General features: G+C 47.9%; 1 protein-coding gene across 2 annotated transcripts in view; it reads right to left on the bottom strand.

The window, feature by feature from the left end:
- Window positions 1-15,921, bottom strand: part of FANCC (FA complementation group C) — a 451,540-nt gene that overhangs the window by 375,404 nt on the left and 60,215 nt on the right. For both annotated transcript variants that reach the window (XM_063913751.1, XM_063913750.1), the window contains exon 3: window positions 6,074-6,158. In XM_063913751.1, the coding sequence (XP_063769821.1) occupies window positions 6,074-6,158 (85 nt within the window). The remainder of the gene's footprint in view (window positions 1-6,073; window positions 6,159-15,921) is intronic.

Here is a 15,921-nt window from a genome sequence, read left to right as displayed (position 1 = left end):
GCCGCGGTAAGTCTTGGAACAGACAGGGCCCCTGCTGCAGCAGGTCCTGTCTGAGCGGCAGAGGCCATGGGTCCTCTGAGATCATCTCTTGAAGTTCCGGGTACCACGCTCTTTTTGGCCAATCCGGAACCACGAGTATTGTCCTTACTCCTCGTTTTCTTATTATTCTCAGTACCTTTGGCATGAGAGGCAGAGGAGGGAACACATAAACTGACTGGTACACCCACGGTGTCACTAGAGCGTCCACCGCTATCGCCTGAGGGTCCCTTGACCTGGCGCAATATCTCTCTAGTTTTTTGTTTAGGCGGGACGCCATCATGTCCACCTGTGGCCGTTCCCAACGATTTACAATCAGTGTGAAGACTTCTGGATGAAGTCCCCACTCTCCCGGGTGGAGGTCGTGCCTACTGAGGAAGTCTGCTTCCCAGTTGTCCACTCCCGGAATGAACACTGCTGACAGTGCTAGTACGTGATTTTCCGCCCATCGGAGAATCCTTGTGGCTTCTGCCATTGCCGTCCTGCTTCTTGTGCCGCCCTGTCGGTTTACATGGGCGACCGCCGTGATGTTGTCTGACTGGATCAGTACCGGCTGGTGTAGAAGCAGGGGTTTTGCCTGACTTAGGGCATTGTAAATGGCCCTTAGTTCTAGAATATTTATGTGTAGGGAAGTCTCCTGACTCGACCATAGTCCTTGGAAGTTTCTTCCCTGTGTGACTGCCCCCCAGCCTCGAAGGCTGGCATCCGTGGTCACCAGGACCCAGTCCTGTATGCCGAATCTGCGGCCCTCTAGAAGATGAGCACTCTGCAGCCACCACAGCAGAGACACCCTGGTTCTTGGAGACAGGGTTATTAGCCGATGCATCTGAAGATGCGATCCGGACCAGTGGTCCAACAGGTCCCACTGAAAGATTCTGGCATGGAACCTGCCGAAAGGAATTGCTTCGTAAGAAGCCACCATCTTTCCCAGGACTCGCGTGCAGTGATGCACCGACACCTGTTTTGGTTTCAGGAGGTCTCTGACTAGAGATGACAGCTCCTTGGCTTTCTCATCCGGGAGAAACACTTTTTTCTGGACTGTGTCCAGAATCATTCCCAGGAACAGTAGACGTGTCGTCGGAACCAGCTGTGACTTTGGAATATTCAGAATCCAACCGTGCTGGTGTAGCACCTCCTGGGATAGTGCTACTCCTACCAACAACTGCTCCCTGGATCTCGCCTTTATTAGGAGATCGTCCAAGTACGGGATAATTAAAACTCCCTTTTTTCGAAGGAGTATCATCATTTCCGCCATTACCTTGGTAAACACCCTCGGTGCCGTGGACAGTCCAAACGGCAGCGTCTGGAATTGGTAATGGCAATTCTGTACCGCAAATCTGAGGTACTCCTGGTGAGGATGATAAATGGGGACATGCAGGTAAGCATCCTTGATGTCCAGGGATACCATGTAATCCCCCTCGTCCAGGCTTGCAATAACCGCCCTGAGCGATTCCATCTTGAACTTGAATTTTTTTATGTATGTGTTCAAGGATTTTAAATTTAAAATGGGTCTCACCGAACCGTCCGGTTTCGGTACCACAAACAGTGTGGAATAGTTACCCAGTCCTTGTTGAAGTAGGGGCACCTTAACTATCACCTGCTGGGAATACAGCTTGTGAATTGCCTCTAGCACAGCCTCCCTGCCCGAGGGAGTTGTTGGCAAGGCAGATTTGAGGAAACGGATGGGGGGAGACGCCTCGAATTCCAGCTTGTACCCCTGAGATACTACTTGAAGGATCCAGGGATCCACCTGTGAGCGAGCCCACTGATCGCTGAAATTTTTGAGGCGGCCCCCCACCGTACCTGGCTCCGCCTGTGGAGCCTCACCGTCATGCGGCGGACTTGGAAGAAGCGGGGGAGGACTTTTGCTCCTGGGAACCTGCTGTTTGTTGCAGCCTTTTTCCCCTACCTCTGCCTCTGGACAGAAAAGACCCGCCTTTTCCTCGCCTGTTTTTCTGGGTCCGAAAGGACTGTACCTGATAAAACGGCGCTTTCTTAGGCTGTGAGGGAACATGGGGTAAAAATGCTGACTTCCCAGCTGTTGCTGTGGAAACTAGGTCCGAGAGACCATCCCCAAATAACTCCTCACCCTTATAAGGCAAAACTTCCATGTGCCTTTTGGAATCTGCATCCCCTGTCCACTGCCGAGTCCATAAGCCTCTCCTAGCAGAAATGGACAATGCACTTATTTTAGATGCCAGCCGGCAGATCTCCCTCTGTGCATCTCTCATGTATAAGACTGAGTCTTTTATATGCTCTATGGTTAGCAGAATAGTGTCCCTGTCTAGGGTGTCAATATTTTCTGACAGGGAATCTGACCATGCAGCGGCAGCACTGCACATCCATGCTGACGCAATAGCTGGTCTAAGTATAATGCCTGAGTGTGTATATACAGACTTCAGGATCGCCTCCTGCTTTCTATCCGCAGGCTCCTTCAGGGCGGCCGTATCCGGAGACGGAAGTGCCACCTTTTTAGACAAACGTGTGAGCGCTTTATCCACCCTAGGAGGTGTTTCCCAACGTGCCCTATCCTCTGGCGGGAAAGGGAACGCCATTAGTAACTTTTTAGAGATTACCAATCTTTTATCGGGGAAAGCCCACGCTTCTTCACACACTTCATTTAATTCTTCAGATGGGGGAAAAACTACGGGTAGTTTTTTCTCCCCAAACATAATACCCTTTTTAGTGGTACCTGGGTTTATATCCGAAATGTGTAACACGTCTTTCATTGCCTCAATCATGCAACGAATGGCCCTAGTGGACATTAGATTAGACTCATCGTCGTCGACACTGGTATCAGTAGCCGTGTCGACATCTGTGTCTGCCATCTGAGGTAGCGGGCGTTTTAGAGCCCCTGATGGCCTTTGAGACACCTGGGCAGGCACGAGCTGAGAAGCCGGCTGTCCCGCATTTGGCATGTCGTCAAATTTTTTGTGTAAGGAGTCGACACTTGCACGTAATTCCTTCCATAAAACCATCCACTCAGGTGTCTGCCCCGCAGGGGGTGACATCACTTCTATAGGCATCTGCTCCGCCTCCACATAATTTTCCTCATCAAACATGTCGACACAGCCGTACCGACACACCGCACACACACCGGGAATGCTCTAACAGAGGACAGGACCCCACAGAAGCCCTTTGGGGAGACAGAGAGAGAGTATGCCAGCACACACCAGAGCGCTATATAATGCAGGGACTAACTGAATTATGTCCCCTATAGCTGCTATAATATTTACTGCGCCTAAATTTAGTGCCCCCCCTCTCTTTTTTACCCTTTCTGTAGTGTAGACTGCAGGGGAGAGCCAGGGAGCTTCCTTCCAGCGGAGCTGTGAGGGAAAAATGGCGCCAGTGTGCTGAGGGAGATAGCTCCGCCCCTTTTTCGCAGACTTTTCTCCCGCTTTTTTAAGGATTCTGGCAGGGGTAATTATCACATATATAGCCTCTGGGGCTACATATTGTGATTGTTTTGCCAGCCAAGGTGTTTTTATTGCTGCTCAGGGCGCCCCCCCCCCCCAGCGCCCTGCACCCTCAGTGACCGGAGTGTGAAGTGTGTATGAGGAGCAATGGCGCACAGCTGCAGTGCTGTGCGCTACCTTGGTGAAGACAGAAGTCTTCATGCCGCCGATTTTCCGGACTTCTTCTTGCTTCTGGCTCTGTAAGGGGGACGGCGGCGCGGCTCCGGGAACGAACACCAAGGCCAGTTCCATGCGGTCGATCCCTCTGGAGCTAATGGTGTCCAGTAGCCTAAGAAGCCCAATCTAGCTGCAAGCAGGTAGGTTCGCTTCTTCTCCCCTTAGTCCCTCGTTGCAGTGAGTCTGTTGCCAGCAGATCTCACTGTAAAATAAAAAACCTAAAATATACTTTCTTTCTAGGAGCTCAGGAGAGCCCCTAGTGTGCATCCAGCTCGGCCGGGCACAAAAATCTAACTGAGGCTTGGAGGAGGGTCATAGTGGGAGGAGCCAGTGCACACCAGGTAGTCTAAAAGCTTTCTTTTAGTTGTGCCCAGTCTCCTGCGGAGCCGCTATTCCCCATGGTCCTTTCGGAGTTCCCAGCATCCACTAGTACGTTAGAGAAAAACCTAGCGTGCGATCAGGTCTGAATGACCCCAAAAGACTGTTTTGGGGACAATGAGGAAACCAAACTGGTGCTAGAAAGGTGTTCCTAACAAAGTGGGGCATTGGGCATGTCTGTATATAAATATTATTACAAATATAAAGCCAAGTTAAATAGCCCAGAATTTTGTAATTTGCATAAATATTAAGGTTTACTTTCTAAACTAAGGAAAACAAATTCTGCTACAGAAAACAACCTTAAACCTTTCACTGGTGAAGCTTTATCCAAATAATGTTTTCATAGGAATATAGAGGAACTGCAACATGTCTTAGAGGTAACCCCATAAACAGCTGTTGGGATGAAAAGTCTTTTGCGGGTGCTCAGCAGCCTTCTGGAAAGTTATAAAATACATTATCAGTCCACATTATAGAGATGAGGATCTGTGGGATACCTTCCAAGAAGTTTGATTTTAGAACTATAAACTGAAGTAATTGAAAAGATACAATTTCCTGTAAAGGACTGCTGCTTGTCTTAGATTTCATTAATTTTCTTCTCCATTAGCAATCTATGCCTGTAACCAAGAAAGAAATTACCTGCTCATAACTGCTAATACAGGCTCATTTAATTGACCTCTATGGTTTCATCAGGTGCTTAAGCATGTAATAATGATGTAAAGCAGCCTTATGTAATAAATGTCCAGCAGCCTGTAGGTCTGTTCTGCCCTCCTGCTGGCACCATCACTATAGATCAGTGGCATTTGGAGGCTTTCAACAACCATTTATTCCCTTCTTTAATTTTTAATACATGCTTTTATGATGCCTTAGATACACACATTAAACGTTCATCAAACTGCATGGGATCAAAACAAAGAATCTCACTATGTTGTATAATATTCTATAGGGGAAGGAATATTAGTTCAGTCTGATTCTCTATGACTGTCCACCGTGGTCAATTAAAATTTGTTATGTAGGAAACTTTGCAAATCACAGCCTATTTTTTAAGGGCAGACATTTAAACAATATGATTATGATTTCCTGCCTCACAATGAGAAAATAAGTCGACCACTACACCACAGTAGTAAAATCAGTTTTAACTGCTTTCTCTGCTACCCACACACATAATGCATGCTCAGCATAACAGAACAGGGAATATGTTAAGATTAGTGTAATTAAAGGAAAAAGGGGGTTGTTTGGGCCTCTGAACTTTCTGCAAAATATAAAAAAAAAAAAAAAGAATTAAGACCACAAGCGTTTACACTACACTCTTTCTTTAAGGGGAATAAAAAAGATAAAATCCAGCTGCTTGAGACACCAAGAAAGTGGCCGCAGATTGACGTGGTGTAAAAATAGCACTGAGATGATGTAAAAGGTGACACACAGAAATGAACCATCTGTCTTAAAGAAGAAAAAAAACTAGGAGAAGAATCTAGAGGAATTCAGGCAAAATCATTATGAGGTTAAATTCACAAAATGGATCAGTGTTCTTTGCAATCTGCCATACAATATTTATTTTCATCCTAAAACTTGGATGTTCTGCTCCAGGTGGATAAATATCAAATGGAGATCCAATGGGGTCCCAGTACTTGGACTGGTATTTGGATCACCCAATAGCTGCACATAGCGCATACTTGTACCATAGTGTAGCGAAGTGACTGTTGCATCATCACTAAGTATACACTTAGCTTGTTTTAACTTGTGGAGTTTCAGGGTTATACAACCATGTTAGCAACTAGCAGCAGTTTACAGTCTTTCCTGATTGAAAGTAAAAGGACAAAGCCATCAAGAGTCACCTCTCACTAATTAAATAAGTAATCACACAATTTCATAAACTACTGTGAAATTGTAAAGATAACCTTGCAAAGTACAGTATGTATAAAATAACATTTAACTGTGTTCAGCAATAACCATAAGCTAGAAGGCATATACTGTCACCAAATGAGATGGAAATAAAAAGTGGCTGCAGACAAAAATATTTATGTACCTACCATGCCCAATAACAAAGCTGTTCCAGCATAAGCGTCCCAGCAGCTGACCAATAGTAGGGAATTTTTCAATTGCTGTGTATGGCCCCTGCAAAAATGAATACTTGGTGAATATCAGTTTAAATATGTATTATGAAAAAAAAAATAAGAATTTACTTACCGATAATTCTATTTCTCGGAGTCCGTAGTGGATGCTGGGGTTCCTGAAAGGACCATGGGGAATAGCGGCTCCGCAGGAGACAGGGCACAAAAGTAAAGCTTTCCGATCAGGTGGTGTGCACTGGCTCCTCCCCCTATGACCCTCCTCCAAGCCAGTTAGGTACTGTGCCCGGACGAGCGTACACAATAAGGGAGGAATTTTGAATCCCGGGTAAGACTCATACCAGCCACACCAATCACACCGTACAACTTGTGATCAAAACCAGTTAACAGTATGATAACAGAGGAGCCTCTGAAAGATGGCTTCTTAACAATAACCCGAATTAGTTAACAATAACTATGTACAATTATTGCAGATAATCCGCACTTGGGATGGGCGCCCAGCATCCACTACGGACTCCGAGAAATAGAATTATCGGTAAGTAAATTCTTATTTTCTCTATCGTCCTAGTGGATGCTGGGGTTCCTGAAAGGACCATGGGGATTATACCAAAGCTCCCAAACGGGCGGGAGAGTGCGGATGACTCTGCAGCACCGAATGAGAGAACTCCAGGTCCTCCTTAGCCAGAGTATCAAATTTGTAAAATTTTACAAACGTGTTCTCCCCTGACCACGTAGCTGCTCGGCAAAGTTGTAATGCCGAGACCCCTCGGGCAGCCGCCCAAGATGAGCCCACCTTCCTTGTGGAGTGGGCCTTTACAGATTTAGGCTGTGGCAGGCCTGCCACAGAATGTGCAAGTTGGATTGTGCTACAGATCCAACGAGCAATCGTCTGCTTAGACGCAGGAGCACCCATCTTGTTGGGTGCATACAATATAAACAACGAGTCAGATTTTCTGACTCCAGCTGTCCTTGCAATATATATTTTTAATGCTCTGACAACGTCCAGTAACTTGGAGTCCTCCAAGTCACTTGTAGCCGCAGGCACTACAATAGGCTGGTTCAGATGAAATGCTGACACCACCTTAGGGAGAAAATGCGGACGAGTCCGCAGTTCTGCCCTGTCCGAATGGAAAATCAGATATGGGCTTTTGTAAGATAAAGCTGCCAGTTCTGACACTCTCCTGGCCGAAGCCAGGGCTAGTAACATGGTCACTTTCCATGTGAGATATTTTAAATCCACCTTTTTTAGTGGTTCAAACCAATGAGATTTTAGAAATTCCAAAACCACATTGAGATCCCACGGTGCCACTGGAGGCACCACAGGAGGCTGTATATGCAGCACTCCCTTAACAAAAGTCTGGACTTCAGGAACTGAAGCCAATTCTTTTTGAAAGAAAATCGACAGGGCCGAAATTTGAACCTTAATAGATCCCAATTTGAGACCCATAGACAATCCTGATTGCAGGAAATGTAGGAATCGACCCAGTTGAAATTCCTCCGTCGGAGCACTCCGATCCTCGCACCACGCAACATATCTTCGCCAAATGCGGTGATAGTGTTGCACGGTTACTTCCTTCCTTGCTTTAATCAAAGTAGGAATGACTTCTTCCGGCATGCCTTTTTCCTTTAGGATCTGGCGTTCAACCGCCATGCCGTCAAACGCAGCCGCGGTAAGTCTTGAAACAGACAGGGACCCTGCTGAAGCAAGTCCCTCCTTAGAGGTAGAGGCCACGGATCTTCCGTGATCATCTCTTGAAGTTCCGGGTACCAAGTCCTTCTTGGCCAATCCGGAACCACTAGTATCGTTCTTACGCCTCTTTGCCGTATAATTCTCAATACTTTTGGTATGAGAGGCAGAGGAGGAAACACATACACCGACTGGTACACCCAAGGCGTTACCAGCGCGTCCACAGCTATTGCCTGCGGATCTCTTGACCTGGCGCAATACCTGTCCAGTTTTTTGTTGAGGCGAGACGCCATCATGTCCACCATTGGTCTTTCCCAACGGGTTACCAGCATGTGGAAGACTTCCGGATGAAGTCCCCACTCTCCCGGGTGAAGGTCGTGTCTGCTGAGGAAGTCTGCTTCCCAGTTGTCCACTCCCGGGATGAACACTGCTGACAGTGCTATCACATGATTCTCTGCCCAGCGAAGAATCCTTGCAGCTTCTGCCATTGCACTCCTGCTTCTTGTGCCGCCCTGTCTGTTCACATGGGCGACTGCCGTGATGTTGTCCGACTGGATCAACACCGGTTTTCCTTGAAGCAGAGGTTCTGCCTGGCTTAGAGCATTGTAGATTGCTCTTAGTTCCAGAATGTTTATGTGAAGAGACGTTTCCAGGCTCGTCCACACTCCCTGGAAGTTTCTTCCTTGTGTGACTACTCCCCAGCCTCTCAGGCTGGCGTCCGTGGTCACCAGGATCCAATCCTGTATGCCGAATCTGCGGCCCTCCAATAGATGAGCACTCTGCAACCACCACAGAAGAGATACCCTTGTCCTTGGAGACAGGGTTATCCGCTGGTGCATCTGAAGATGCGACCCTGACCATTTGTCTAACAGATCCCTCTGGAAAATTCGTGCATGGAATCTGCCGAATGGAATTGCTTCGTAAGAAGCCACCATTTTTCCCAGGACTCTTGTGCATTGATGTACAGACACCTTTCCTGGTTTTAGGAGGTTCCTGACAAGCTCGAACAACTCCTTGGCTTTTTCCTCCGGGAGAAAAACCTTTTTCTGAACCGTGGCCAGAATCATCCCTAGGAACAGCAGACGAGTTGTCGGCATTAACTGGGATTTTGGAATATTCAGAATCCAGCCGTGTTGTTTTAGCACTTCTTGAGACAGTGCTAATCCCCTCTCTAGCTGTTCTCTGGACCTTGCCCTTATTAGGAGATCGTCCAAGTATGGGATAATTAATACGCCTTTTCTTCGAAGAAGAATCATCATCTCGGCCATTACCTTTGTAAAGACCCGAGGTGCCGTGGACAATCCGAACGGCAGCGTCTGAAACTGATAGTGACAGTTTTGTACAACGAACCTGAGGTACCCCTGGTGTGAGGGGTAAATTGGAACGTGGAGGTACGCATCCTTGATGTCCAAGGACACCATAAAGTCCCCTTCTTCCAGGTTCGCTATCACTGCTCTGAGTGACTCCATTTTGAACTTGAACTTCTTTATGTACAGGTTCAAGGACTTCAGATTTAGAATAGGTCTTACCGAGCCGTCCGGCTTCGGTACCACAAATAGAGTGGAATAATACCCCTTTCCCTGTTGTAGAAGAGGTACCTTGACTATCACCTGCTGAGAGTACAGCTTGTGAATGGCTTCCAAAACCGTCTCCCTTTCGGAGGGGGACGTTGGTAAAGCAGACTTCAGGAAACGGCGAGGCGGATCTGTCTCTAGTTCCAACCTGTACCCATGAGATATTATCTGCAGGATCCAGGGATCTACCTGCGAGTGAGCCCACTGCGCGCTGAAATGCTTGAGACGACCGCCCACCGCCCCCGAGTCCGCTTGAGAAGCCCCAGCGTCATGCTGAGGCTTTTGTAGAAGCGGGGGAGGGCTTCTGTTCCTGGGAAGGAGCTGCCTGTTGGTGTCTCTTCCCCCTTCCTCTGCCTCGTGGCAGATATGAATATCCCTTTGCTCTCTTGTTTTTAAAGGAACGAAAGGGCTGCGGTTGAAAAGTCGGTGTCTTTTTCTGTTGGGGAGTAGCTTGAGGTAAAAAGGTGGATTTCCCGGCTGTAGCCGTGGCCACCAAATCTGATAGACCGACTCCAAATAACTCCTCCCCTTTATACGGCAAAACTTCCATATGCCGTTTTGAGTCCGCATCGCCTGACCACTGTCGCGTCCATAAACTTCTTCTGGCCGAAATGGACATAGCACTTACCCGTGATGCCAGTGTGCAGATATCCCTCTGTGCATCACGCATATAAAGAAATGCATCCTTTATTTGCTCTAAAGACAGTAAAACATTGTCCCTATCCAGGGTATCAATATTTTCAATCAGGGACTCTGACCAAACTACTCCAGCACTGCACATCCAGGCTGACGCTATAGCTGGTCGTAGTATAACACCTGTATGTGTGTATATACTTTTTTGGATATTTTCCATCCTCCTATCTGTTGGATCTTTAAGTGCGGCCGTCTCAGGAGAGGGTAACGCCACTTGTTTAGATAAGCGTGTGAGCGCCTTATCCACCCTAGGAGGTGTTTCCCAGCGCGCCCTAACCTCTGACGGGAAAGGGTATAAAGCTAATAACTTCTTTGAAATTAGCATCTTTTTATCGGGGGCAACCCACGCTTCATCACATACATCATTTAGTTCTTCTGATTCAGGAAAAACTATAGGTAGTTTTTTCACACCCCACATAATACCCTGTTTAGTGGTACCAGTAGTATCAGCTAAATGTAACGCCTCCTTCATTGCCAAAATCATATAACGTGTGGCCCTACTGGAAAATACGGTTGATTCGTCACCGTCGCCACTGGAATCAGTGCCTGTGTCTGGGTCTGTGTCGACCGACTGAGGCAAAGGGCGTTTTACAGCCCCTGACGGTGTTTGAGGCGCCTGGACAGGCACTAACTGATTGTCCGGCCGTCTCATGTCGACAAACGACTGCTTTAGCGTGTTGACACTATCCCGTAATTCCATAAATAAAGGCATCCATTCTGGTGTCGACCCCCTAGGAGGTGACATCCCCATATTTGGCAATTGCTCCGCCTCCACACCAATATCGTCCTCATACATGTCGACACACACGTACCGACACACAGCAGACACACAGGGAATGCTCTTAACGAAGACAGGACCCCACTAGCCCTTTGGGGAGACAGAGGGAGAGTTTGCCAGCACACACCAAAAGCGCTATATATGACAGGGATAGCCTTATAATAAGTGCTCCCTGTATAGCTGCTTTTATAATATAATTTTTGCCACTATTTTGCCCCCCCTCTCTTGTTTTACCCTGTTTCTGTAGTGCAGTGCAGGGGAGAGACCTGGGAGCCGTCCTGACCAGCGGAGCTGTGTAAGGAAAATGGCGCTGTGTGCTGAGGAGATAGGCCCCGCCCCTTTTCCGGCGGGCTCGTCTCCCGCTCTTTAGTGTATTCTGGCAGGGGTTAAATATCTCCATATAGCCCCGGAGGCTATATGTGAGGTATTTTTTAGCCAAATAGGTTTTCATTTGCCTCCCAGGGCGCTCCCCTCCCAGCGCCCTGCACCCTCAGTGACTGCCGTGTGAAGTGTGCTGAGAGGAAAATGGCGCACAGCTGCAGTGCTGTGCGCTACCTTTAGAAGACTGAGGAGTCTTCTGCCGCCGATTCTGGACCTCTTCATGTTTCAGCATCTGCAAGGGGGCCGGCGGCGAGGCTCCGGTGACCATCCAGGCTGTACCTGTGATCGTCCCTCTGGAGCTGATGTCCAGTAGCCAAGAAGCCAATCCATCCTGCACGCAGGTGAGTTCACTTCTTCTCCCCTAAGTCCCTCGTTGCAGTGATCCTGTTGCCAGCAGGACTCACTGTAAAATAAAAAACCTAAGCTAAACTTTCTCTAAGCAGCTCTTTAGGAGAGCCACCTAGATTGCACCCTTCTCGGCCGGGCACAAAAATCTAACTGGCTTGGAGGAGGGTCATAGGGGGAGGAGCCAGTGCACACCACCTGATCGGAAAGCTTTACTTTTGTGCCCTGTCTCCTGCGGAGCCGCTATTCCCCATGGTCCTTTCAGGAACCCCAGCATCCACTAGGACGATAGAGAAATAGACGTTAAATTAACAGATATCTCCACACAAAACAAAACAAAAATTGCATTAAATTTACTCTAATGCAATTTAAGCCTGTCACTCGTTTCTTCCTGCTATGTATGAAACAAGACGAGTCTCCCCCATAAACATCCCATTCACCATAAAGTACACAGGAAGGGGAATCAACAATGGATACAGGTAACAGAGCATGAAAACTAATATAAAAAAGCTCCTGTTTTATCTCACCAAACTACTTTACTACCTATTACATGACCATATCATGCTGACAAAATACAGGAAGGTACTTCAATCATGCAGTACCATCAGGGAGGTGTCCAAATTTATTCCGCAGCAGGACATTGACCCCAAGCATACAGTCAATGTCATTAAGAACTAGCGTATAGAAGAACAAGGAGTCCTGGAAGTGATGATATGGTCCGCAGAGAGCCCTGATCTCAACATCATTGAAGCGGTCTGGGATTACATGACGAGACAGAAGGATTTGAGCAAGCCTACATCCACAGAAGATGTGTGGTTAGTTCTCCAAGATGTTTGCAACAACTTGCCGAGTTCCTTCAAAAACTGTGTGCAAGTGTACCTAGAAGAATTGATGCTGTTTTGAAGGCAAGGAGGTGGTCACGTCAAATATTGATTTGATTTAGATTTCTCTTCCATTGACTCACCTTGCATTTTGTTCATTGATAAAAATAAACACTTCTATTAACACTTATTTTTGAAACATTCTTTTGCAGCATTTTTTCCACACATGCCTAAATTTTTGCACAGTACTGTATATACAAGTGTCATATATCAAATTAATCAGCACAGTCTCCTTGTCTGTCCTAGTCACACTGGACGCTCAATGCTAGAAGATTCTCACACAAGCTGGTGTGCCAAGAGGGGCTGTTTAGGTTAACTGCAGCAAAGATGTATGAAAACGGGATGTAATTACAATACTGCCGGAATCCCGGCGGTCAAAATACCTACGCCGGAATCCCGAATGCAGGCATAATGCCTGCATAAAAGTCCCAACAGAGAGTGGGATCCCTGCGTCAAAATACAGACGCCTGCAATCCCGAACGTCCTGCCACGGAGGTTACGGGGAGAGTGCAGAGATGGGAAGGGGATGGTTAGGTACCGGGGAGTCCCCCTCCGGTTTGGGTTAGACACTTACAAGGAGAGGTTAGGCACCAAGCGTGGGAGGGTTAGGTTTAGGCAGCTGAGAAGGGAGGGTTAGACACCACCAGGGAGGGTAAGGCACCAACAAGGAAGGCTTAGGTTTAGGGGAAGGGGAGGGTTAGGGTACTTTCTGGGTGACTGTCGGGGTTCTGATGGTCGGGATGCCGCTGTGGGTATTCTGACTGCCGGCATTCCGTCCATTGGAATATCATACCGAATCTGTAGCAAACTAATTTACATCTTACTATACCAAACTTCATCATTTGAAGATGACCTCTCAGTCTTCAGAGGACTCCATACAATTGTTTTTAAGACCTGTAAAAACTCTTGATTGAAAGCAGGGAAGTACTAAATACCCCCATGATCCAATGCTGAAATAAAACAAGATTTATGGTAAGAAATTACCGTTGTTAAATCTCTTTCTGCGAGGTACACTGGACTCCACAGGGAATGACATTGGGGTGTAGAGTAGGGTCTTGATCCGAGGCACCAACAGGCTCAAAGCTTTGACTGTTCCCAGAATGCATAGCGCCGCCTCCTCTAGAACCCCGCCTGTGTGCACAGGAGCTCAGTTTCATTAACAAGTCCAATGCAGTAGCAGGCAAAAGAGACAACTGTTAGTAGCCACATACATCACATTCTCACGACAGGAGAAAGTGTCAGCGGCTAATGCCATACCAACCCAAAGAAGCTAAGTGCGTCAGGGTGTGCACCATGTGGAGCCCAGTGTAACTCGCAGAAAGAGATTTAACAACGGTAAGTTCTTACCATAAATCTCGTTTTCTGCTGCGGGGTACACTGGGCTCCACAGGGAATGACATTGGGGATGTTCTAAAGCAGTTCCTTATGGGAGGGGACGCACTGTAGCGGGCCCAAGAACCCGGCGTCCAAAGGAAGCATCCTGGGAGGCGGAAGCATCAAAGGCATAGAACCTTATGAACGTGTTCACTGAGGACCACGTAGCCACCTTGCACAATTGTTCAAGAGTCGCACCACGACGGGCCGCCCAAGAAGGTCCAACAGACCGAGTAGAATGGGCATTGATGGTAGCAGGAGCTGGAAGGCCAGAATGTACATAAGCATGTGCAATAACCATTCCAATCCATCTGGCCAAGGTCTGCTTGTTAGCAAGCCAGCCACGTTTGTGAAAACCAAACAGAAAAAAGAGAGAATCAGACTTCCTGATGGGAGCTTTCCTCTTCACATAGATACGGAGAGCCTGTACCACATCCAAAGACCGCTCATTGGAGGACAATCCAGGAGACAAAGGCCAGAACCACAATCTCCTGATTAAGGTGGAAAGAAGACACCACCTTAGGTAAATACCCGGGACGTGTTCTAAGAGCCGCCCGATCACGGTGAAAAATCAGATATGGTGACCTACAAGACAAGGCCCCCAGATCCGACACCCGTCTAGCAGAGGCAATAGCCAGTAAAAACAATACCTTAAGGGAAATCCACTTAAGGTCTGCAGATTCAAGAGGCTCAAACGGAGACTCTTGTAATGCCTCTAGAACCACCGAGAAATCCCAAGGGGCCACAGGCGGGATGTAAGGAGGTTGAATCCGCAACACACCCTGAGTGAACGTATGCACATCAGGTAAGGTCGCAATTTTTCTCTGAAACCAAACTGACAAAGGCAGAAATATGAACCTTGATGGAGGCCAGACAAAGGCCCAAGTCCAGGCCTTGTTGTAGAAAGGCCAAAAGTTTTGCCGTACTAAACTTGTAAGCGTCATGGTTATTAGATGCGCACCAAGCAGAGTAAGAATTCCAGACCCTATGGTAAATCCGAGCAGAAGTCGGTTTCCGGGCCTTCAACAAAGTTTGAATGACCGCCTCAGAAAATCCTTTGGCCCTCAAGACAGAAGCTTCAAGAGCCACGCCGTCAATGCCAACCGGGATAAATCCTGATATACACAGGGGCCTGAACGAGGAGATCTGGGCGCTGTGGAAGTAGAAGGGGACGCTCTATCGAGAGACCCTGAAGGTCTGAGAACCAATGCTGTCCGGGACACGCAGGAGCGATCAGAAGAAGGATTCCTCCTTCTTGCTTGAACTTCCTTATTACTCTGGGCAGGAGTGACACCGGAGGGAATACGTATGGCAGCTGAAAGTTCCATGGAATTGCCAGTGCGTCCACGAACGCTGCTTGAGGATCCCTTGTCCTTGCTCCGAAGACCGGAAACTTGTGATTGTGTCGAGATGCCATCAGGTCCACATCTGGAAGGCCCCACCTGTCCACGAGGAGTTGAAACACTTCTGGATGGAGGCTCCACTCTCCGGCGTGTACGTCCTGACGACTGAGAAAGTCCGCTTCCCAGTTTAGGACCCCAGGAATGAATACTGACGAAATGGCTGGCAGATGGCGTTCCGCCCACTGAAGAATCCGTGATACTTCCCTCATTGCCATGCGGCTGCGAGTGCCACCTTGATGATTGATGTATGCCACCGTGGTGGCGTTGTCCGACTGTACTTGAACAGGTCTGTTCTGTATTAAATATTGGGCCAAGTTCAATGAGATGAACACCGCCCGCAATTACAGAATGTTTATCGGGAGGAGAGACTCCTCCTTGGTCCACCGACCCTGAAAGGAGTGTTGCTCCAACACCGCGCCTCAACCTCTCAGACTGGCATCCGTTGTCAGAAGGACCCAGTTGGAGATCCAGAAGAGACAACCCCTGCTCAATCGTTGGTCCTGAAGCCACCAGATCAGTGACAGACGGACCTCCGGAGACAAGGAGATCATTTGAGACCTGATCCGGTGAGGCAGGCCGTCCCACTTAGCAAGAATTAGCTTCTGCAGAGGGCGGGAATGGAATTGAGCGTACTCCACCATGTCGAAAACCGACACCATGAGACCTAGCACTTGCATTGCCGAATGTATCGAC

Source organism: Pseudophryne corroboree, chromosome 1 (assembly GCF_028390025.1).
Source record: "Pseudophryne corroboree isolate aPseCor3 chromosome 1, aPseCor3.hap2, whole genome shotgun sequence".
In the NCBI taxonomy this organism is placed as follows: domain Eukaryota; kingdom Metazoa; phylum Chordata; class Amphibia; order Anura; family Myobatrachidae; genus Pseudophryne; species Pseudophryne corroboree.
This window is presented reverse-complemented; position numbering and strand designations above follow the sequence as displayed.